The sequence below is a fragment of the Glycine max genome, chromosome 6, assembly GCF_000004515.6.
Source record: "Glycine max cultivar Williams 82 chromosome 6, Glycine_max_v4.0, whole genome shotgun sequence".
NCBI classification, from domain to species: Eukaryota; Viridiplantae; Streptophyta; class Magnoliopsida; order Fabales; family Fabaceae; genus Glycine; species Glycine max.
Window position 1 is genome coordinate 4,539,128 of NC_038242.2, and position 25,982 is coordinate 4,565,109.

At 33.4% G+C, this 25,982-nt stretch overlaps 3 protein-coding genes and 2 pseudogenes across 4 annotated transcripts; 3 read left to right on the forward strand and 2 right to left on the reverse strand.

The window, feature by feature from the left end:
• Positions 1 to 3,589: 3,589 nt before the first annotated feature.
• LOC100777301 (lariat debranching enzyme-like) lies at positions 3,590 to 6,836 on the reverse strand (annotated as a pseudogene).
• Positions 6,837 to 7,870: 1,034 nt separating this feature from the next.
• Positions 7,871 to 11,092, forward strand: LOC100818625 (protein TIC 55, chloroplastic). Its single transcript, XM_003526076.5, has 3 exons — positions 7,871 to 8,835; positions 9,695 to 9,797; positions 9,902 to 11,092. Exons 1-3 carry the CDS (start codon positions 8,435 to 8,437, stop codon positions 11,018 to 11,020), a joined length of 1,623 nt encoding a protein of 540 aa, XP_003526124.1. The 5' UTR covers positions 7,871 to 8,434; the 3' UTR covers positions 11,021 to 11,092.
• A 744-nt stretch (positions 11,093 to 11,836) lies between these two features.
• On the reverse strand, positions 11,837 to 15,143 carry LOC100820231 (chaperone protein DnaJ). The gene is made up of 4 exons (XM_014777294.2): positions 15,048 to 15,143; positions 13,578 to 13,795; positions 12,298 to 12,447; positions 11,837 to 12,182 (listed from the first exon to the last, which is right to left on the reverse strand). Exons 2-4 carry the CDS (start codon positions 13,770 to 13,772, stop codon positions 12,108 to 12,110), a joined length of 420 nt encoding a protein of 139 aa, XP_014632780.1. The 5' UTR covers positions 13,773 to 13,795; positions 15,048 to 15,143; the 3' UTR covers positions 11,837 to 12,107.
• Positions 13,832 to 14,513, forward strand: LOC100779765 (probable steroid-binding protein 3). The gene has a single exon (XM_003526083.5). The coding sequence runs from the start codon at positions 14,089 to 14,091 to the stop codon at positions 14,422 to 14,424; it is 336 nt and encodes a 111-aa protein (XP_003526131.1). The 5' UTR covers positions 13,832 to 14,088; the 3' UTR covers positions 14,425 to 14,513.
• A 4,818-nt stretch (positions 15,144 to 19,961) lies between the features above and the next one.
• On the forward strand, positions 19,962 to 25,625 carry LOC102665707 (L10-interacting MYB domain-containing protein-like; annotated as a pseudogene). The gene is made up of 7 exons (NR_163666.1): positions 19,962 to 20,314; positions 21,379 to 21,716; positions 21,812 to 21,959; positions 22,941 to 23,281; positions 23,358 to 23,508; positions 24,068 to 24,411; positions 24,645 to 25,625. The product of NR_163666.1 is annotated as a L10-interacting MYB domain-containing protein-like (transcript).
• The last annotated feature ends 357 nt before the right edge of the window (positions 25,626 to 25,982 follow it).

The following is a 25,982-nucleotide window of genomic DNA, read 5'->3' on the forward strand; positions in this document are numbered from 1 at the left end:
CACAGATAAATAATTATTACTACTTTTTTTACAGACTATCTATTATTTTTATTATTGTACAACCATTCATCATAATAGTGACTATACCTTGTCATATTTTCAATATAGCCTATCCTATTCTCATTTAACTTTTCCCAGAGAATAACTTAAAGTGGGATGGAAGTTGAGTTTTAACGTCATTTGATTGGCAGTCAGCTATTTTGATTGGAGACCTAGCGACCAAAAGATATGGATGATGATTGAATAAATATGGATATCCGCATCTAATTCCTAACAAGTTGAACTTTTCGTTTCATTTGTATTTATGTGTTTTTTTTTCATCTCACTTTTCATTTGCACCTCCTCAATTCAAATTAAATAAAAATATGGAGACAAAATTTTAGAAATATACTTATACTTTTATAAAAGTTAGGAGATATATTTGCATCTCCTCAATTCAGAATATATAAAAATACGGAGATAAAGTACAAAATTCTAAATATATAATTATACTTTGATATTCAATGTCGATCCGTCACCCCTACACTTTCCAAATACTACTAGGTGAGGTGAGAACATTCTGCACTAATTAACCGCAAGAACTTGTTTGGATAAACTTCTCTTTAAATACTTATAGGAGAAAAAAATAAGAAAAAAATGAAATAAGTTTTTTCATTATCTAACAATTAATTAAATTGTAGATGTTCTTTCATCTTTTAGAAAAATTATATGAGAGAATTTCTACAAATTAACTAATAGAAAACTCATTTTAATTTAAGGAGAATCTCCTCTCATTCAAATTAGCTAATAATGACATGCAGGTGGCACAATCGTTCGCCACCTTTTCTTTTGTGTGTGGGCGGCATGAACTGAGATTAGAGACATCAGATATTTGATGATGGAGATTGGAAATCTACAACTCTAATTGCTATGAACTTTTCTTTTTTATTTTAAAAAAATGGTTAGTTGATATACATGAAACTTAACTACAACATTAGAGGGTAAGAAAATCCAAAATCTAGGGAATGCCCATCATGAGTCACTCGTTTGTAAGCACTAGGCATAAAATGTTAGCTGCAGATCATTACCAATTCAGTATGTTAATTTGCAACAACGATTCACAAATTTGAAGTCTCAGTTTCAACGTTATCAACTTTTGGGAGCTCTTCATCATCATCCTCAGCCACATCATCAATGGGAATGTCCTCGCTAACATAAGCAGTGCCTAGAAATATATACGAAATAGTGCTGCAAGTCATCATAATGAAAAAGATCAAATATATACTGACAATACGAGAGTAATGCTATTAACAAAAAATTTGCAATCACAATTGCAAACCAGTTAAAACGTTTTTAGCCATGTGTATGGTTATTGGTTGCCAACAGTGTAGTTAAGCAAGCTATATATTCTACATAAATAAAATGAGCATTGAAAAGTAAATAAATCTTTCAAAGGACCCGGTTTAGGCAAATTAGCAAGATAAGTCATCCAACTTGTGTTGATAGAAGCCTATGAATGAAGGAAGCCAGGGGAAAGATGTTAGGCAGAGCATAAAGACCGGCTTCGAGGGCCAGGACCTCCAGAAGTATAAGGAAGAAGGGAATTCAAGAGTAAAAGACAATATATTTTTCCATGCTTGATTGATTATTTACATAGATATTTATAGCATTTTCTTGATAACAGAATTATACCATTTTGCCTACAGGAATATTCTACTAATAGAATTTGTTATGCTTGTCTGTCCTAGGGAGACAAACATCAACCAAGCCAGATCGTGCTGATGCTGCTTTCTAATTGTCTAAACTGCCCTTAAGCGTAATCCTTCATATATGATGGCCTTGTGACTTTCCTTTTGGACTTTTCTGCTTTCTGCACCCTTAGTTCCTCACTGGTTGCTGTTATGCCTTCTGTTTCTGGTGCTATGTCCTTGACTTTTGGTATCCTATCAAAAGACATACTAAGAAGCCGTCCTTAAGTTGACAGGAGAAATAAATGTCACAACGGAGGTGAGCAAGCAATACCAAAAAACTTCCCCTTTGGCATTGATTCGCTCTTTAATAAAAGCACTACAAAGGGCGACATCAGTTAAGGACAGCACTAAGCTAAGACAGACCAATTAACATAGGGGCCCAGCCCATAGCTATGGGCTTTAATTCCACATGTATCTTTTATTTCTGTTTTGTTATAATTATTATCATTAAAAAAAACAAAAGTGCAAGCTGGGACACAGTGTAGCGATATTAGCTTATATTAGTAGATCAAGGACTGTGATTATAATAAGAAAAGCTGCCAGCCCACTAGGGTCTTCTCCACAAGAATACTAAAATAATCTCCAAACCTCCAATTTATTCAGAGCAAAGTTAGATATCAAATTTTCACTATAGGCATGACATACTTCTATCTTATCAAGATACTGTAATTTCATAACACCACAACATCAAGAGATAGCTCAAATTAAAAGAAGAAATCAACTATGAGAGAGAGAGCAATTTGAAGGATGAAGTGATAAAAAATGTTGACCACGAAGTTCACTCGTATGCCAAAATGATTTAATGTTTGTTAACTCGTTGACAAGTGTACCAAATCGTCACAAGTAATAAAGTTCTCGGAAGTCCGAGTGTCGAATCCACATGGACTTTGTTTGTTTGTACTTATATTAATGCAAACCCAATTTAAAAGCAAGAGATAAGAATTTAAAATAAAAGATAAAGAAAGATAGAAGATTAGGTAAAGAAAAGATAAGATATTTAAAGATTAAATTAGAAGATAAAAGAAAAGATAAGATATTTAAAGATAAAATTAGAAGATAAAAGATTGAAAGATCAAAATAGAAGATAAAATATTTAAATTGAGATATGATAAAGATAAGAATAACTACTTCTAAGAAAACCCAATAGTAAAATAAGGAATAACTACTTCTAAGAAAAGCCAACAATAAAATAAGGAATAAAATTTATATATTAAAATTGCTAAAACCTAACAAGTCTAATCAGCCTAGATATATGGATTCAGGATTTGTCTGTTATCAATACCAGTGAACTAATTTTGCCCCACATCTATTCATCTACTTGCCCCTGATGCCTCATGATGACAAACCTACCTTAATTACCTATCTTCCAAATACCCTTTGCGAAGACTTAATAACTAAGATGCATTAAGATTACATTCTAGATGTTTGCTAAAGCATGGACATTGGGTCAATGTGAGCCCTATGATTTCTTTCTTTTATTGTTCTATTAAGCGTTACCCTCTCCTGAGTGGCTTAACCCTTAAAACCGATTCACGCATTCATTCCTTATCCCTAATTAGGCTTTACCTTCTCACGAGTGAACTAAAGACTAACAGAAAATAAAGTCCGAGATGCAGAATAAATAAGAAAGAAAAGCAGATAAAAGAACCTAGAAGGAAAACCCTCTAAATGATAACCCGATAATTTCTTCCTTTTAGTGTTCTATTAAGCGTTACCCTCTCCCGAGTGGACTAACCCTTAAAACAGATTCAAGTATTCATTCCTTACCCCTAATTAGGCTTTACCCTCTCCCGAGTGGACTAAACCCTAACAGAAAATAAGGTCCGAGATACAGGATGAAAAAGAAAGAACAATAAATAAAAGAACCTGGAAGGAACTCCTCTTTTTATTGATAACTCTTGAAATGCTTCATACATCATTGACTTTTTAGGTCTGTCAGGCCCTAGCTAGGGGGTTTAGCCACTCATAGTCATGAGTCGTGAGGGTTTACAATGAGAAGGGGGTGAAAGAAAGGAAGTAAATGAAACCCCTAGGAGAGGGGGTTCTGTGGCGGTATTTCTGTCCCTTGGACTGGCTCTCTATTTATAACTGCTGAAGTGGGCTTTGGACCTTCGTAGGCGCGCTTAGCGCGTGTACTTCCTGGCCCGCTTAGCCCGTGACGCGCGCTGAGCGCGCGTATTGGGCTGAGGCTTCAAATTTTCTTCTTTTCTTCAATTTTTCTGCCCTTTTTGCTTGTTACACCTCCAATTTTTATATCTGCAACCAAAAATTCAATTTAATTAATTTTCTAACTTTTAATCACAAATAACTGCTAAATAATTAATTTCAGGCCAATATTTGACTAATTTTCTACTATCAAAATACAATTATTTAGCAGTTATCAATGTCCCCAAAGTATTCTCCAGATTTCTCCCCAACCTGTTCCATTTTATGTAAAAAATGGACTGGCTTTCCATCTATGACCATTAAAAGGGCTAAACTTAACCTTTTTAAATTGAAGGAGAAGGATAAGGTGACAAGTCCTTTGCTTCAGGATTCCTATCAAGAAGATATGGAAGTTCCAGAAGCCGCAAAAAAGATTCTGTCTGAGGATTTTGAGGATTCACTGCAAAAAAATAGGAGATGAAAATTAAATAATTAACGCTTATAGAATTACGTTTTAAACTAGGACATGACAGCATGGGCATTGCACAATGAAATCATGGCTAACATCATTATATGAGAACTGTCTTCTATTTTTTTTTCTTTCCTACAAGCTAAAACTATACTATTAGAAAGGTCAGAAAAATCAATTAGTAAAAGGGGTAGACGTTCCCATCATAGAAGCGACTTTAAATTGTGACTAATTTAGGATTTAGGAAGTGATTGACAATTTGACATTCAATTGAAAGGAATATTTTATTGTTTGAAATAGGGTGCATTTACTGTATTACTACAACACAAAATACAAAAATCAAACTTTTTTAATTGACATATGTACAAGTTATGGGAAAACACAATAATCAACACTGCCTAATCATAACATGCATATAAGATGTACATGCATGGGAGCTCACACAAAGTACACAGAAGATTAGACAGCTACAAATTAGCCCAAAGACTTATGTGATCATGATTAGAATATCTTTATCCAGAGAACAAGCTGGACAAATTTTAATTAGTGATTTACAATGTATACTTTGTAATGGAAAACAAAAGAAATAGAAATACCAGCAAAAGCACCACCAAAATTGGATCATGAAGGGTCATAACATGGAGCTGATCTAACAAATTCAAAAGGTTTGCACCCCCTCTCTTGTAGCCTGCTTCTAACCCATTCAAGACAATCTTCCATCTCAAGATTTATCCCTCTGTCAGCAAGTGCATATAGCATTATTATTATTATTTGAAGGGGAAGAGGAAAGGGAAGGACAAAAAAGATTTTATTTGACAACTCAAATCCTAAATGTTAATTAAGGTGCTTTCACATGCATATACACACCTGAAGTCTGCACCTTTGTAAGTCAAAGGGAATATATGGTTGAACTTCCGTGTTATTGCTAACCATTCTTCATCGCACTGAATCTCATAAGGTCCTGCATCTGATTCAATTTCCACAATCTAAAGGCACAGAACATGCCATGATTGTAATCACTAACTCAAACAACTATCATGAGGATTAACCCTGAAAATTAGAGTGCAATGCCTATACCTGTAAGAAATCACACCCAGCAATACATTTATCCAGTACAAGAAATTTTGTCAGTGGACCTCCTTCCCCATGTTGAACAAGAGTAGCAAATTTGCAGTGTAAGTGAGCTGAAAACCAATAATGTGGTTTCAATTTTTCTAGAAGTTCAGCAGCAGGTTTACTACCTAGTCTTTTTTCCTCTATCTGGCAAAAATATATCAGGTACAGAAATAAGAAACTGTGTTGTGATATAAAGTGTAATTAAAAACCAATATCTATATGACTGCTCTAGAAATGATTATGATGGCTTCACATTTCCCTCAAACAAAAAAAAGCAAATTAACATCCAGCATACACAACACACAGAATGATTATCACAAAAACCTTGCAATTTCAATAACTTAAAAATTATAACTATAACAAATCTCACCTCTTGCAAAAAATAAGGCTTGCGTCAAACAAGCTCCCTCCAATCCCCATGATCAGTGATTCTCACGGGCCAATCATGCGAAAGAAAAACATCAATTAGCTCCTTGACTTGCATCAGTTTGCGAACATCATATTCGCAAACATGATACACAGACTTAATGGTATTATGATCATAGGGAGGCCTCTCAAAGTGTCCTACATCAAACAAAAACCCCATTCAGATTCAACAAAATTCAGAAACCCACGATTCACAAACAAAAAAAACAACCTAATTTATAGTCGAAAGATTTATAAATCCCAGAGAGGCCACCAATTCGAAAATTCCCAAACCTCACCACCCCAGCAGCTCTCAAGATGTATATATTAGGAGCAGCCCATCCTCCATAGTACCTACAACAAACACATAATCAAACACTTATCAAAACCCTAAATCACATTGCAACGGCCAATGTTTTTTTTAAAAAAAAAACAGTCTGCAACAGTAATTTTGGCTGCATAAGCCGCATTTGTCCATAATTTCCCACAATATAAATAAACGCAGCGAAACCTCAACCTAGACCCAAAATCCTAAACCCTAAATATTTTAAAAGCATGGAAAGAGTTATCAGAGTGTGAACTGACAGTTCCCAGAGATAATTGGAAGCTTCGTGGTTGCCGCCAATGAAGATGGTGGGTAGGGGGCGACCTCGGCGCCGGAACAGTACTTCCAGAAGGAGTTCGTGGAGCGGAATTTGAGAGGGACGTTCAAGCTCTTCAAGTCATGCTCGTTCCTCACGGCTTGGAAATCGCCTCAGCAGAGGAGGAGGTCGATTTTCGTGTTTTCGAATTTCTCCAACTGTTGAAGGGTTCTGTACACATTGTCCAGGTCACCGTGCATGCACCTTTCCACCACTATCTTCATCCTCCTCGCCCCGTTTGATGATCGGAAACCCAGTCAAAACCCTAATCACAACTTCGCTGGACAGCCATACCCGCCATTGGTTTTTCTAATTTCAGTTATTTCGTACTTCCTCTCTTTTTTTTCAAATTTCAAATATAAGAAAAAAAATCATATAAAATGAATTAATCGCATTTACTAATTTTAATTAAAAAAATATTTTTTAATTTATTCTTTATTTAAATTTGGTTTTTATTTTTATGTGCAACACTTGGTATTTGTTAGAAATAAAAAATAGTTATTAAAATTAAAACATCAATTAAATAAAATATATTTTAGAGATAATAACATTAAATAAGATAAATTAGTTGAAATTTTTATATACTATTTTAGATAAGAAAAATGTATTTTTTTTATATCTGAGACAAAGGTAGTATTTCTTAAATAATTATTTAGTATGAGTTTTATTTATATTCTAAGTCAATGTAAATTTTAAACAAATTTCGTTTTATCAAGTTATATTTTTTTTCATTTTTTTCAGAAATAATCATAAGTATTACGTGATAAATAAGGTATTAAATGTTTATATACAAATTAAGTTTAATTTTTATATATTATTAGTATAAAAATATTATATTAAGCAAGAAATAATCATCAAAAAATTATAATTGATAGAGTTTTTTAAATAATTATTACTTCTTCCGATCTTATTTAGAAGACTTAATTACCTAATTGATTAAAAAATAATTAATAGTAATGAATATGTCCTAAGAACTACCGTATAACCCTGTACAAAAAAAAAAAAGAATTGCCACTTAACATTAACTCGTGCCAAAGATTTTTTTTTAGAGGAATATTTGATATGATATAATAGATAAAATATTTTTAAACTACGGTTAGCAATTCTTGCCATTTATTTATTTATTTATTCTTTAAAAAGAAGAAGTTTGAAGGTCAAAACGTGTAAGTCATGTGTGTTGGCAGTGTTTAACCTAACTTTCTTCCAATTTTGTTTTCTTCTAAGAAAAAGAAGTTGAACCAATCTTAGTATGTACAGGTATGAATATCTTTCTCTTCGTCCAAGCAGATCTGAAGTATTTGCCTTATTGGGTCGAATGCCTTCTGCCTTGGGTTATTAACCCACTCTTAGTCTTGAAATGGGTTCTTTACAAGAAAGAATCACTTCTACCAAAGAGAAGAGGGATCTATAACTTCTATTCAAGCAGTTTATGTTGCAATTTTCTATGATATTTGAATATATATTGTCTTTACCTTAATACATGTAAAGGTGTATTACGATTTACGACCACTTCTTAAATATTGAATAATTATAATTTTTTTATTTTTTACAAAATGAAGATCAAATTTAAATTTTCGCATACTAGCCAAATTCCATCATTAGGTGAATCCTAAACATGTACTAGTAATTAATAATATTTAAACAATAAAAAATTTGTAATCAATAAATATTTAAGGAATATCTCATTTTACGAATCTACATAGTTGATGAGTTTTTCGAATAATAAATGAAATCAATGTTACAGATCTCATCCACAGTATTTATCATTTTAATTACATGTCCATAAATAGTGAGTACAGTAATATTGACCATTATTATATGGCCAGGAACGACACACGAAACGTGCAAGTCTCTCTTGTCCTCTGTTTCTTGCTCGTTTTAGTTTGTGTTTGTGCTACCTTCTTCGCTCTTCACTTTTGTTGTCTAACATGGCGTTGGTGAATCCGTTTCTGTCTCCCCCTCGAACTCCCCTCTCTCTGCGAGTTTCAGCTCCGCCAAACCAAGCACTACTACGTTGGACTCTCTGCTCCCAATATTCATTCAAACCATCATCACTAAGATCGAAGCACGCCATGTGTGGCGCCACTGCCGACATCAAGGCTGCACCTTTAGCTGATGGAGAAGCAGATCACGCGGTTCTTGTGGGCCCCGCCAGCGAGGACGAGAGAAAAGGAGACTATGACTGGACACAGGAATGGTACCCTTTGTATCTCACTCTGAATGTGCCCGAAGATGCACCTTTGGGTCTTAGAGTGTTTGATAAACAGCTCGTCTTGTTCAAAGATGGCAATGGCCAGTTTCGCTGTTACGAAGATCGCTGCCCCCACAGGTCACTCACTGCTTATCATTCTAGTTGAGGGTCGAGTTTTTTATTTTATTATTTTTTTATCGGCATACGTTAATTGTTAGTTTTTATTAGAAGAAGGATCAAATTCGCCACCTTTCTCTCATTCTCTTCTTTCTTAACCACCCAACCAATCTTCTAGTTACATCTCCTCAGTTTGTTTATTTTCATTGTGTCATCTTTGATCACACCGGGAATTCATCATGCAATTTGTGGACAGTACTTAGATACAGTTACTTATGTGTTTTTGGAGATCAGAGTTAGAGTTTTGCTTCGATAAATAACCATTAAATTTGACGACATTACTCGGATGTAGTTACATATGTGTGTTTAAAGTTGTTCAATCAGAATTAGAATTTTACTTCAATCGTGCAAATTTTTATTAAGCGGATTATTGAAGTGAAATTCCAATTCCAATGGAGGACTGTACCAAAGTACCTAAAGAAACTGATTTAAGTGTTCTCTTTTGACTAAATGCAAATAGCATAATTACGTGCTTAGCTTTTCTCAATTAGTGAATTTTGTAGCTTCACTGGTTGATGTTTGTCATGTTTGTCACGGTAAAACATACACGAAGTTTCTCAAGTGCTTTTATTGTTGTTCTCTAATAAGAATTAGTTATTTTTTATTATGTAAAATATCAAAGTGAAACTTAAATTGTAATTAGAGAAAAAATATCAAAAACACACTTACAGTACTGTATTGTAGTCTAAGTTTTATGCTTTCAGTGATTGCAAATAGCATAATAAAGCTAGGTGCGTAGCTTTTCTCAATATTGTTGCTTGACTGGTTGATGGTTGTCATGTTTATCAAGTGCTGGACCTTATCCTTTTGTACAATTCAGGTTAGCAAAATTATCCGAGGGGCAGTTGATTGATGGAAGGCTTGAGTGTTTGTACCATGGATGGCAATTTGAAGGGGAGGGCAAATGTGTGAAGATACCCCAGGTTGGTTACACAGCTACAGTTATCCTCAGCTAAACCAAAATTCTAATGGAGTTGCTTCCAGATTAAGGCCGTGATGTTGACGATTCTTTTTCTGTTTTCAACAGCTTCCAGCTGATGCCAAAATCCCTCAGGCAGCTTGTGTTAAAACATATGAAGTGAGGGACTCTCAAGGTGTTATTTGGGTGTGGATGTCCCTCAAGACACCTCCAAATGTTAGTAAACTACCTTGGTTTGAGAACTTCGCAAGGCCGGAGTTTCAAGATATTTCCACAATTCATGAACTCCCTTATGATCACTCTATTCTTCTGGAGAACCTGATGGATCCTGCTCATATCCCAATCTCACATGACAGAACAGATTGGACTGCAAAAAGGGAGGATGCTCAGCCGCTGTGTTTTGAGGTGACCGAACGAACCCATAGAGGGTTTGCAGGTTGGTGGGGCAGAGAGAAAGACGGATCCATGCCTAACTTCTTGCGGTTTGAGGCTCCTTGTGTTCTACAAAACAACAGGGAAATTGTTGATAAGAATGGTGAAATAAACTACTTCAGTGGTCTGTTCCTTTGCAGACCAACCGGGCAAGGGAAATCCATGCTAATAGTGAGATTTGGAGGAACAAAAAGATCACCACTAGCAAAAGTGTTTCCTAAGTGGTACCTCCACCAGAATGCAAGCAAGGTGTTTGAGCAAGACATGGGATTCTTGTCATCACAAAATGAAATTCTTCTGAAAGAAAAGGTTTCAACAAAGGAACTATACCTGAATCTGAAATCATCAGACACATGGGTTGCTGAATACAGGAAGTGGATGGACAAAGCGGGGCATGGAATGCCATATCATTTTGGTCACAGCACTATCTCTTTGCCTAAAGAGCCTGCTGTGGTTGAACATGCTCCTGCGGGACTCGTCGCGGGACAATCAGCTTCTTCACCTACCAAGGGGGGCATTGGTACAATGCATGCCCCAAATTTCGCCAACAGATATTTTAGGCATGTGATTCATTGCAAAGGATGTAGAACCGTTGTCAAAGCTTTCGAAGCTTGGAAAAATGCCCTTTCAGCTGTGGCAGTTGCATTAGTTGCTCTGGCAATTCTGGTATCTGGGAGACAATGGAAAGCCCTTCTCTTGGCATCTGCAGCTCTGTGCTCCGTTGGAGTCTATGCTTGCTCAATCGCCATTGCGATGAATACAACAAATTTTATTAGGACACATAGGAGATTGTGAGTGACTAGTTGTAAAAATAGTTGTTCAAATGAATACTAAACAGTTTGTCTTACGACTAAATGAGTTATTACAGAGTGGTTGTGTCTGGCATAACACTTATAAAGTTTTTGAGTAATTTTGATTTTGCAAAATTAAAATTAAATTTAAGGTAAAGTGATTTATATTTGAAAGATTTTACTTCAAAAACATGTTTGTGATAAAATTTCGTATTAACTTTCAAAATGAGCACAAGTTATAATTTTCACTTCTAGTATTGGTTTTTTTGGTACAAACTTATAGTAGTATTGTGCTTTAATGGTAAACTTGATTTTAGTTTACGGTACCTAAACAAGGCAAAAATAATGCTAAATCACGTTTGTCCGAGACGTTTAAACACGCTAACAGTTGGATGTCATCTAACATGACTAATTATCTTATCGTTCTCTGTTATTCAAACCAGACAAGGAAAAGAAGATAAATGTTCTTCCTATTGATAAATTTAACGAAGAGATCCGACGGGGGGGGAATATGCTTTGGCAGAAAACCATCGATATATTATTATTCCAGTTTTTTTCTTAACATGAATTTGCAGCATTTTGGGCTGCAAATTGGTCAAGAGGGATTCATACATTGATAATGTTAGAAAGACAAGAGAGAAAAAACAATTAGCGCACAAGATTGTTATATTACAGGTGGAGTCTATGATTATTTTTTCACAAAATTAACCTCAACCGAACAGTCCCCTTAAAATTCAAACCGATCATGAATGACTTCATATAATGCGCTCTGTTAGGGGACTTAAGCTTTTACGTGTTGAAACAGAATAACCTGTATCTTGATGGTTTCAAAACTCCTACATATTTCATTTAGTAAAACAATGGCATTTATACAAGTTGATGATTATATACTGCTTCTAATAACATGCCAAATTGTCAATGTTAAAAACTGAATAACAAGACAATACTGATCAATGCAAAATTAATCTGCAAGCTAGAGGTTGTTTGCATCTGTCAGACACATGTAAAACGAGGTACTGTATAATAATATAACTACATTTTTCACCGCTTCCAATCCATGATGCTCTACCATTTGAGTAGTAGCTTTGGTACTAGGAAGAAGGAGGTTCTCCCAACCACTTTGCACGAAAGCCTGTTCCTTGACAATCAGAACAGCACATCGATCCCTGAATAATTAACAAATTATTAAATTAAAGACCAAAATAAGTCCCTTGTAAACTGTTATGCCAAGAGTATACAGGTGAAGAGAGTTCGCATTAATCTTTTGCCACAGAGATATACCTTTCCAGTGCAAATAATGCAGGTAGTGTTTCTGGATGGGACTTCACAAAGCATGTTATCACCAAGAATAAAAAAACCAGTACCCGCACACCATTTACATTCAATATGCCCTTTTGAGTCGCAAGACGAACACACGATTGGCCTTGGTTGCTGTAAGCATCATAAATATATGAGACCAGCTTAGAAATATCAAAATGAATGTTTGAGTTAGACCACTCTATGAGGTACTCTCCTACACAGCAGGAGTAAGATAAATTTTAAATTTGGTATACTACCAAAAATTGTCTTTCCGTACAAAATCTCTCTCCTATTCCTTTCCATTGCAATGATTATGCAAGAACAACCTAATAATCCCAGTGTTAATAATGATGTCCTTTAATAAATATGTTCTATTTAGCATTGAATTTGATTGGAATTGAAAGACTCTCAACTAATCTTGAATTGTCGTATTATTGAGATTAATACAACAACAAAGCCTTATACCACTAGGTGAGGTTGGCTACATGGATCACATGATGTCATTCGACACGGTCAAAAACCAAAGTTTCAGAAATATTATTAATTCTAAGATCTTCCTTGATGATGTCCTCCAACATCCTTCTTGGTCTCCCTTTTCTCCTTTTCCAAGAGCTAAAAATCACGCAATCTACTATTTCGATTAATAATAGCTACTTTAAAAATCATATCTGGGTATTATTTAATTGGTTGATAATGTAAAGACTGTTACCCAGTGACTGTATAAAAATTAAACTCACTTAAAGCTGTCCCTAGAAAGGATTCAAAGTCATACAAGATGCAAACTACACAGTACAGACTAATTTAAAGTGGAAAATCATGTAAACAACCATGGACAAGTGACAACCCAATGACTATAATCGGTCAAAACTTTCCACAAACACATTAAAACGGGAACCTTGAAAGGATAATTGATCAGCATAGGCATAGCCATAAGGCTTGATAAACACTAACTACCTTAACACAAAGAAGGTCTAACTCGGCTGGTTGACCAGGTGCGAATGAGTTGTTGTAAACCCCTTGGTAACCTATCTTCTGACGAATAAAAAAAAAACTACCATAGCAACGCACATAATTCAGTGTTTCAACGGAACATGGCATCTATAAGATCAATTAATATAATTCGAACATTTAAAATAAAGTGAACGCGCATATGATATTCAAATTTCTAAAAAAGGAAGTAAATTTATGAAAATGGAAAACCCCAAAGCATCATAGAAATTGGGGATAGAGTCCCGATAGAGAGAGAGAGAGAGAGATTGAACCTTAGAAATTGACCAAGCTCGTTCGATGCGTCTGGTGAAATCAGCGGAGGAAGAGTCCACCATAGAAACCTGAACACGCAAGCCACAACTTCTATTGTTGCCCCTCACCTTTAATGCATTATGAATTGGTGATATCAACAAATTCTTATTGTGAATCAGCGCAGACCCGCTACCACAAGATACACACCTACTCATTTTCTCTTTCGTTGCATTCTCTACTATAATCACAATAGCGATGGAAGATTAATCAATGAATGATTTTTGTTCTTGCCGTATAAGGAAAACACTCTCCATAAGCATATTATTATTATTACTACAAAAATATTTAATATTGCTTGGACTGGACCCACTGCTCCATGTAAACGTGTATATTGTTCTCTTTTGATTTTTCCAAAAACCAAAAAAAAAAAAAAAGGAATGATTGGAGAGAGAGAGAGAGAGAAGAGTAGGTGAAGGTGGGGTGGAAGAATAAGGATAAGTTATTGAAAGAAAGGTGAAAGAATCCATTGGTATGTGCGATCGATCATCTCCTCTGCGAAATACAATGGAGCTGACAGCCCAGCAGCTGAGCCAATACAACGGCACTGACCCATCGAAGCCGATCTACGTGGCGGTGAAAGGCCGAGTCTACGACGTTACCTCCGGAAAATCCTTCTACGGCCCCGGCGGCCCCTACGCCATGTTCGCCGGCAAAGACGCCAGCAGGGCCCTCGCCAAGATGAGCAAGAACGACGAAGACATCTCCCCCTCCCTCGACGGCCTCTCCGACAAGGAGATCGGCGTTCTCAACGACTGGGAGAACAAATTCCAAGCTAAGTACCCTGTCGTTGCTCGTCTTCTCAATTAATTGTATTCTATCTATCATATGACATCATCTCACCCTAATAACTAATAATAAAATTCCTCTGTCCAAATTCTTGATAGAGGATTCTTGCATCTCATCTCGCTCCTCTAATTGATTATATTTAAACATTGTTTTAGTTTACTTAAGAAAGGGATTTTCGTTGCATTTCGAATTTGGGTATCTTATCTTAATTGAGTACAAGCCCCTATCAAGGACAAGTTAAGAAAAAATTGTTCTTCTAAATATATAAATCCCTGAAATAGATGAATAAATCAAAGTCAAGATCAAGGGCCAAGGGCAACTCATATCCATGCTGCATATACCAACAGATCGATTCTGGTGGAATGAGCTAGTTTCTTACAACATAGTTTAAACATCTGTTAGGACAAATATTCACATTTAGTGTCTCGAATAATATGATTGTCTTCGAAGAAGAAGGAGGACACACGTGAGAAACCAAAAATAATATCCATGCTGCATATCATTGAAAGATGAGCTGCTATAGTGTGTAACTATTGTTGCATGTGCAAGTGATTATGGCTGACGAAAAAAAAATTGATCCTGGAACATTAGCAGGGTTTTCACCATGTAGACAAATAAGCAAAAACATTTATCAGTTTAATTACCTCGTCATGATGGGGCAATGAATCAATGTGAAGCACTATTCCAACCATACCATTCAATCTTAAAGCACGCCCACAGTATTTTCATGTCTGCGTATATTACACACACTGTTATAGGTCTGTTTAAAATTTTCAAACAGATTTAACTATTTGCACATCTTGAACTTGACTGATATTATTATTATTACAAGTACTTACATATCTTATCAGTTAAAATCAGTTTTTTAAGAGAAACTATATGACTTTTAGATTATTTATATAACTTTTTTATTATAATATATTTTATTAATCTATAATTTTTTAATATTATTTATTTAATTTAATTTTTAAAAAATGATAATATATTTTAATTTATATGTCAATTAATTATGTGTGTTGATGGGAATGGGATTCTCACCCCCGGGAGAGGAATCTATTATCTATATATCTAATTATTTTCTAATCCAACTCTGGGAAGATATCTTGTTAAGTTGAATGTATGCATCTCAAATTTATATATCCAATTGTGAGTATTATGCATGTAAGTGAAATATGTTAAATAAGATATTTTAGTTAATTTTTAATATTTTTTTATTAGCTGGAAAGTTTTTTTTATTATTAGTTTTTAGTGTTTTTTAAATACTATTTGAAGTAATATTTTTAAAACGTTAATTTTTAGCTTTTAATTATATATATATATATATATACTTTTAATTATATATATATATATATATGAAATATTTATCAAAAAATTTACTTATCATTTTTAAATAAATCATATTATTATTTTTAATTATTTTATATTTTTTAGTTATTTTAATAGTTAATTTTACCAAATAATTATAATTTAATAAGCTATTTTTTTACCTATGAAATTCGAATTAACTTTTCAGCTAAAATCAATATTTAATTATTTTTTAATCCAACTCTTTTAGGTGTGCCTCTATATGTTCATGTAACTCCATATGTTAGGTGTGTCGAGATATCCAGTTCTTTCCTAATCTAACCCCCGTTTATTTTTATTTTTTTTTTATGAAGAGGGGAAATTCTAACCCCCATTTATGTGTGTATGTTAGACGTGTCAAATTAGTTATATTCAGTTATTTCTTATTAGTTCTTAATCCAACTTGAATAAATAAAAATAAAAAATGTTGATCCAACAAGTTATGATAAGTAATAAGATAAAATAAATATATCTTATAGATGCACCAAACAATTTGTTAAAAAATAATATCTAATTTATTCCATTGAATTCTATCATGGACTCCAAACCTACAACTATTGATTACAAAATATATGTTTCTTGCTGTAAAAAAAAAAAAAAGCATATATTTCTTAGAGTGAATAATGAACAACCATTTTGAGTTGTAAAGATTTCAAATATGTTTTTACGCTTCCACTCAACTTGTTTTTTTGTTTTAAACTCAACCAAACATATCTTATTGATCTATTTGAAACTCATGATTTTGAGTGTGTTTTTTTCGGAAAAATAATAAATTTGGTTTATCTTTATATTTTTTTATTAAAGGGATGGGCGTCTAAAATTTTATAAAAGAAAGTCTTTTTAAGTGGTGACTAACGAGCCAATAAAAACAAGGCTTTTAATAATTCAATAATTAACTTTTTCATAAAAAAACATCACATAACTTTTGATTTGGTCCAATAGTGAGTATGCTTAAAGTAATTTTTTTAGATTTTTTTACTTGAAATAAGAAAGATATATGTTGGACTTTTTTGTTAATATATATGACTTTTTTGTTTTATAAAAATTAATAATAAATCTTTTTTATCAGCAGTCCTAAAACTTGAGTTTTAGTAGTCTTTCTCTTGAGGCGGTCTTAGATAACCTAATTTGTTCATTCAACTAGATAATTGTTTTCTCACTGATATGTTATGACAAGATTGTAATAATAAAAAATTGAGATTAAATTTAAATAAAAAAATTATTTAATAATTAAAACTCCGCACTAATCTTAATAAAATATAAGCAATTAAAAAACGCTTTATTCCCATTAGATATGTGGATTTCATGCGACAGAATTCTTAGCTAATTTGGGCTTAAGACCATTATGAATATAGACAATTGTAAATGTATTTATGTATTATCAAATACAGTTTTTTTTTTAATAACTAGCCTGTGCGTATCCACGGATAGCGGATGTTAATAACTTGCCTATGCGTATCTACTGTTGTTTCGCTGCGCTGTGTTATATTTGGGTTTTTTTTTTTAAAGTAATAGAATTATACTTAGATTCTAATTTTCCAATCTAAGATAAATTAATAGACTTATAGTTGGCAGTAATTTGAACGCATGATATGTTATTGTTAAACTTAATAAGGTATTAGTTGTTAGATATATGTTGTTTTTATGTTGTTTATAAAAGAATCAACTATAAAGTAAAAATTATTTATAATAAATATATTGAATAACAATTGTAAGATTAATTTGGAACGTTTGACAATGTCATATAATAAATGAGTTGATATAAACATCTTTGATAAATGTCATATTTTTATATATAATTATTTTTAGAAAATGTATAAATGATGGTCATGAAAAATATCTAGGGAGAACAAATAATTTTTTGTATTTGAATTAGATGATAATATTTTTTCGCTTGAGTTATAATTTTACAAGAATTTTTACCAAAAATTAAAGAAGTACCTCAAATGCTTTTTTCTACCTAGCAACAACACATGATTTAACTAACAAATTTAAATTCCTTGATGTTAAATTTAAGTATAATAAATAATATAAATTTTAAATAACTTTTCTATTATTAACGGATGTTAAAATAATTAAATAATATTGAATTTAATAGTATACTTAAATTAAATTTTTTTATTAAACCATCTTGTAATAATTATATATTATTTCTTTCAGTAAGTTACTAAATTAATGTTATTTTTATCTATTTTTGTTTTTTTATCATAAATATCATATTCCTATTTGCATACATCCACTTCGTTTTTTTCAATCGCATACAACCACTCTATTAAATACATATATATAATATGACCAATATTATATATTATTTATGTTTTTTCATTTTAGCATTTTTTTGTGCAGTTATTCATTATAAAAATTGATTTAAGAAATACAACTAAATAAAAAATAAAATAGGTTAATTTATTTGCTAAAGAATATATTGAATAAGATAATATGTTTTTAATTAAATTAAATATGAATTTTATTTTAAATTATTGTTTCTTTCGTATACAACTACACATTATTTAATAAATTTTGAATATATCAAATTATAGATATCATAAAAAAAATATTACATTTTAATTTAAATATGTTGATCAAATTTAATTTGAATTTTTTTTTCACACCTGATATCAATTCTACCAAGTAGATATTAAATAGTCGAATTTTTATTTGCAAACTTTCAATAACAACACTTTATAATAGAAGTTTGATGTAATAAAATTTATTTTTTATTTCTATTTGATTTTTTACTACAGTAATGTAGATATATTTCTATACACGAAAATAAACTATTGATATATTTCTATATACGAAAATAAACTTGAGCTAAAACATCATGTTAGATTTGATTTAAATTAAATGAAGTTACAAGAAAACATACGTATAAATTGAACTTTATGCCTTGATTGGATCAAGAAAGAAAGTTTCAAAATGAATAAAAAAGAGGGAGGGAGATAAGAAGCTTGGTGTATCCAGTTGATGCTTAAAAATAAGAGTATATCATTTAAAATTACAAAATCCTCTTTAATTACATTTTAAGGGCTAAAGCAAATCAAGTTTAAAAAATGAATGGACACATAATTATAGTTCAAGAGCATGTTTAACTTACTTGGAGGGATCCACTAAGTCTTTGTAAAGCCTCGGTCTGCTGCTGTGAGCAAAAAACACATGAAGTAGTTTATACTATAGTTCACAGTAGATTAATACAACTAAATTCACATTTGGAACAAAAGATGATGTGCGTTGCATCATAGCAACTGCCCGAATAAATAACTGAATAACTTGTGTGTATATACTACATAGAACTACATAATGAAATAGTAGCTGACCAGGTAAATTCAATTTATTTATTGGTGATAATATTAATATAAAAAATATAGTTGCAATTATATCATACTACAACTAAATCATGACATCATTGTTCCTAGATAACAATCACTAACTCTACTAAAAACAAAATAAGTAAGTTCATCCTTGTCACAGGTTACACTGTAGTTCTAGTAATAGAATACAATCAAGTCCATTTAGGCCTAAATGAATTTTCAAAAGAAATTAAGATGTAAGGACAACCATCACAAACCTGATCAAATTGAGTTATAACTAAGCAAATGAACCAATTTAACAGCATTAAATTGCGCAGATCAAATGTTGAGTGACTTAACAGTTTCCGCACATTCTCAACATTACCAGAAATGTCAGACATTGTTTGAAGAGCAAACCATTTGTTCACCACCTGGAAGGGAAGGAGAAGTATAAAGTTGTAGGTAGGAAGAACTTCTAAAATTAAACTGAACAAATGCACACATATAGGTGAGACAAACATGAGAAATTTAATAGCCATCAGCCTGGCCAAAATAGAAAAGATTAAGCAAGGTTAGAGTAGGTATCAAAAGGAAGCATGCTCATTGGAGAAATTGTTATCAAATGGCATCATCAATTTAATCCAGGCTCACCATCAACATATGGCGTAAAGTTTATAACACGAGATACATTGACAAAGAATGAATATGGAGACATGCCCAATATCAAAAGAATAATTCCAAGAATGGATATGGAGACAAGACATTGTGATAATTATACATTAAAATAAGATAAATTGTAGCAATAATAATAATACCCTCACTCACCTCTTCTTCCAACCCTGAAAACAAAAAAAAAAAAAATGAATTGAGAAAATGAGAAGGCAGCATGAGGTATTGTTCACAGACCCCCCTTCCCAAAAAAATGACAGACATGCTTACCTCGTTCAATGCTGACTTTGGTTCTCAGTACGACAAAGATGTCTTGAAAACACGCTACACCAATCTGTGGAAGCAGTTCAATGATGTCAAGAGCCTTCTTTCTCACTTTGGTTTTTCCTGGGATGCTTCCCGTCAAATGGTTGTGGCTGCTGCTGACGATGATTCTGTTTGCGATGCTTATTTGAAATCTCACCCTGATGCTAGATGCTACAGAACTAAGCCAGTGCTGAATTTTGATGATTTGTGTGTTATATATGGCCACACTGTTGCTGATGGAAGATATAGTTTATCTAGTCATGATGTAAACCTTGATGATCAAGTGCAAGGACAACACTTGGGTGAGTATTGCTTTCACCTTATGCATATAATGTGCATTGCAGTTGAAACTAAATTACAATAGAGATTAATTTTTAGAGTCAAGTAAAAAGTTCGCATTGTCAACCTATCAGAAGCATTGTTTTTTCTGGTGATTAGTGTTGGAAAATAAAACAAAAAATGAAAAAAAAAATTAATATGAAGAAGATGCACAGTCTTGAATTAAATAACGAAATAGCAGTAGCAAATTAAATTTAATTGACAACGCACGAATAATTCATTATAACATACAACAAGCACAAGAAAGAAAAATTAAGGGAAGAAAGATATAGCCTGGGTTGAAGCGCGTAAACGCTATCCTTAGAGAGAAAACGCCCCCACTGCACGGGTAAGAAATTCTGATTGCGCTCCTCTCCTAAGATACGACAACCCGTTGGTTCCGATCGTGTGCAGCGAAAGGATCCCCGATCCCCGAACCTTATGAACACCAATGCTCTTGCTCTCACAAAAATTAAGTTTTGTATAGGAAAAGAAAGAGATAAATTGTTGGCAGAAAGAAACCAGAGCTCTCAGTCTATATCTCTAGAAAAGAGGAAAGATATATATATATATAGGCATTTTGCAACAACAAAATATGACCGTTGGAAAACCAACCTACAGTTGTCAAAACAAATCTAACAAACTAGTTTGACTCATTAAAACAAAATCTTAAAAAAATCTAAAATAAATATTTTATTTTATAAAATAGAATTAATATATATTTATAAATTTTAAATTAAAACACAAATATTTATCAACTGTTGCTGATGGAAGATATAGTTTATCTAGTCATGATGTAAACCTTGATGATCAAGTGCAAGGACAACACTTGGGTGAGTATTGCTTTCACCTTATGCATATAATGTGCATTGCAGTTGAAACTAAATTACAATAGAGATTAATTTTTAGAGTCAAGTAAAAAGTTCGCATTGTCAACCTATCAGAAGCATTGTTTTTTCTGGTGATTAGTGCATCATGTGCAAGGAAACTAACTAATTGTACAATAGTGATGGGAACTAATGTTAATTATGTATTCTGTGACTTGTAGGTGATGGAATGGGAAGCATTGCTGTACCGAGTAGTGAGCGTGCCAGGACAGATTGGACTGCTTCTATGGAGCAGTTTTTTATAGAGCTTTTGCTGGATCAGTTGGGTAGGGGAAATCAAGTGGATAATGGATTCAATAAAAATGCGTGGACAGATATGCTAGCCATCTTTAATGCTAAGTTTGGATGTCAACATGGTAGAAGGGTTTTAAAGAATCGGTTCAAGAAACGGTTGAAACATTACTGTGATATAACAAATCTTATAAAACAAGGCTTTTTGTGGGATGAACAACAACTAATGCTTTTGGCTGATGATGATGTCTGGAATGCTTATGTCAAGGTATTTATGTGATCAAGAAGACTGGGTGTGTGAAGTGATTGAGGAGTATATAATGTACAAGATTCCTGGCTCTGACTGACTTAAAATTCTTGTAGGCACATCTGCACGCAGGAACATATAGATCAAAAACTTTGCCAAACTATCGTGATTTAGAATTAATATTCAGAAACATGGCTGAAAATGAGATCAGTAATTTGCAACAGGAGAAAAATCATGAAGATGTCATATCAGAAACAAAGGCTGGTGAGTAGCAATGAAAAGCTTTTATCAGCCTGTTCAATTTATTATGTTATTATCTTGCTTCTTTCTTCTTCTTTTTTATGAAAATTAACAATTTGTTCTATAATGCTCATGACTAACTCATGGAAAATCAACCAATATATTATACTTGTATGGAGCCATAACTGAACACAGAAATATTGAATAAATGAAATATCTTCCTTCATCCTCCTTATAAATATTTCCTGAATCTTTTTGTGCTAAAAGAGTCAAAGACTATAAGAATGCGTTTGGAACATGAGGGTTTTAAATTCTCAACTCCCAGGGGAATTTCAGATCCCCTTGTTGCAATTGTCACTTCACGTGTTTATTGCATGGGAATACCTAGGGCATGTTTGTTATGTATATATTATAATTTTTTAACTACTTAGAAACTTATATTTATGAATCTAATTATGAGAAGTGTAAATGTTTGAACGACCTACATAACTAGCATGGGTAGATTGTGTTTGCACTTGCCATTTCTTGATTATGTTGTAATTTGTAATGGAGGAAATTAATGAAGGCAAGAATGGGAGGAATTTAGTAGCAGAGGAACACAAATGCAAGAGATAGTTAGGAAATATCTTCCATTAAAATAAGAAATCACGGTTTACAGCCACCAAAAGAAAAAAAACAGTAACCGCGCCACAAAGGAACAGAATGCTAGAAAGAAGAAGGAAGATCCAGAGAGAGAATGGGATCACACGATAATTCTTCCACACCCACTCTGCTATAACTGCCTAATATAAATACTACTCCTTATGCCAATAGAAATCCTTCAATTTGGAATTTGGTATTTTGGGCCGGCCCCTCTCCTTAATTCCCTTGCTTCTTCCACACGATACTCTTCCTTGTCCAATGTCCTTTCTGCCCTTCCTTTCATTGTTACATAATTCATATTTTAGGCCTTAAGATTTTTGGAGAACTGATAAGTTACCTCTGTGGTCGTGTATCTTTCTGAAGGTGAAGCAAAAGGAAGTCGCAACCCAAGTGGCACTGATCGTACTAGAACATATTGGACACCCCCAATGGACCGATGCCTCATTGACTTGTTATTGGAGCAGGTCAAACATGGAAATAGACTTGGGCAGACATTCATTTCCCAAGCTTGGAATGACATGATTACAACTTTCAATGAATGATTCAAATCTCAATACGACAAAGATGTTCTGAAGAATCGTTACAAACATTTCAGGAAACAGTTCAATGATGTAGACCATCTTCTTCAGCAGGGTGGGTTTTCATGGGATGATACAATAGAAATGATTGATGCAGAGGATCATGTTTGGGATGCTTATACAAAGGTGACCTATTTTCCACTCTGATCATGTGTCTTTTGACTCATTGTTCTATAATTAAGTTAACGTATAATTTATGCAGGCACACCCTGAAGCTCCACCACTTAGAGTTAAAACGTTGCCAGACTATTGGAAATGGAGTGTTATATTTGCAGCAGAAAGTTCTGATACAAGATACGTCCATTTAGCACATAATGAAGATCACAGTAGTGAATTACCAATGTATATAACAGGTTTGTTTTTCACATTACTTGCAACACTAAGGCATTATCTTGGATAACACAGGCCGGTAGTTATGCAACATTGTAAAGGGTAATAATAAATGTGGCATGATTGTATTTATTATTACCCTTTAGGGCATTTCACAAATTAAACCTAAATTTTAAATATTGAAGCAATAAACGAGTGTCGTATTATTTTCTTTAACCTCCACTGGCAACCATGTATTCCTTCCTTCCTTCCTTAGCTCTTTTCTTTTGTTCCTGGCCAATGGTATGTCCATTGATTCTGTCCTGTGAACATGGAATGTATCATTTTCTTTAGCCTCATATCCTGCCCCTCCCCTCAAATGAACCAAATATTAATAGAATAGAACCCCATGTCTTGTTGTATCCCATTCTAAGTTCTAACACATTCCAAAACACACTATTACACTTTATAGGAAGGCGAGCAATGCTAGATATTGAATATATCTTGTTTATCACATTGTTACTGCTAACCTTGTGAAATGTCCAATATGGTCAATTGCATTGCCATTTTTTGCGAATTCTTATGGATATTTCTAATTTGAAGGTGAACAGAAGAATGGCATTTGTTCAAATGTTTACGATGCTGGTTCTACAATAGAGTGGACAGAATCAATGGAATGCTATTTTGTTGACATTATGATTGAGCAAGTTAATAGAGGAAATAGGATTGAAAATTTATACAATGAGGAAGCTTGGATGCACATGGTCCAAGCATTTAACGCTAGATGGGGACTCCAATCTGATAAGCAGGTTCTAATGGATCAATATTTCTGCTTAATGAAAAAACATGATGACATCAGCAATATTCTGAGTCACAGTGAATTTGCATGGAATGAAACCCTACAAACGATAAATGCTGAGGATGATGTATGGGATGCATACATCAAGGTTTGGTCCTCTCTCCTTTGACAGACTTCTTTGTTTGATATCTTCTATCTTGCAGTTATCTATATTTTTTACTTCTGTTAGTTCTCTAATACTCCTGATCCTCCCCACTCCAAGTATCTCATTTTCTTGATCAGATGTGTCTGCTTGCATAGGGGCCTATGGTGGAATAGGTTGCTACTACTATTTCTTCCAAATCTTTATGATTGCAACTTATTTCTGAATGATATTTGCAGGATCACCCAGATGCCATCTCATATAAAAACAATTGTTTGTATCGTTTCTGTGATTTATGCAAGATTTTCGGAAACAAATTAATGGAAGTACCAGATGTAAGAGTGAGTGATCTGGAGCAGCTTCACTTGATGGAAGCAAATGATTTTACTATAGAAATGGATATGGATGAAGCAAATGAAAATTTGCTTAATATTAGCAGTGTTGACATATCAGACCAGAATCCGGGCAGGACAAGGGAAATGGATACGGATGGATCATTTGCGAATTTGGGTGTGACTAGTAGCAGTGCAACATCAGGAAACTTAGATGTGACTAGTAGCAATGCAACATCAAACCAAAATACAGAAAGGCCGAGGGAAATGGATATGGATATGACATCTGGTAATTTGGATGTGACTGGCGACGCTCAAATATTATCTCAAGATGAACAAAGCCACGACGAAATGGTTACAAATGGAACGTGTGGGAATTTGGAATTGAGTGGCAACACTAAAATGACACAGCATTTCAGAAAAAGGCCTAATATGATGTCACAAGACTCCAGACCTCCCAAAAAGAAGCTGGGAATGAAAGAAGCTTTGTCTGAGATGGCTAGTGCTGTTAAGGCACTGATGAATGATAAAGAGAACAACGATACATCATTTGACGATGCTTTAAGTGCACTTCGAGCTATGCCGGACGTAGATGATGAGTTAGTAATGGATGCGTGTGATCTGTTGGAAGATGAGAGAAAGGCAAATATATTTTTAGCTTTGGATATCTCTTTGCGAAAGAAGTGGTTGCTTAGAAAGCTACGTCAGGAAAAGTCACATGACTCAAACTGTATATAGCTTATGAAGTTTTTGAACTTTTCCTTGTCCAGATTTTACTTTTCATCACTAGGAAAATCTTAGAAACAACCCACATCGTAGTGTGGCTGTGTACAGTGCAACATAAAGCTTAAGCCATATTTCCTCTAAGTATATGTTTTTTTGTGTCTATGTGTTTTTTTTCTTGAGGGCTCTAAGTTAATAACTACTCTGTTAATCAGTGGCAAAATTCTTCTAGTATGCGATAGTGACTATGCTTTTTTGTTGTATCACGCTTAGGCCGCAAACTACAAAGTTTGGTTGATTAAATTTGAACGCTTCTTGACTTCAATTTCTTCGGTGGAACTTGGCCTTCATATTTATTTGTGTGGATGCAACTTTGTTATATTGCTTAGTAGCGTTTAAGTTAATAACAGTACCTATTTTAATCGATAAGATGTGCATCTCTATATTAAATGAAAAATGATTCTTTCTGTATCATTTAAAATTACTTTATTTATTTCTTTATACCATATTTAAGTTCAAGAA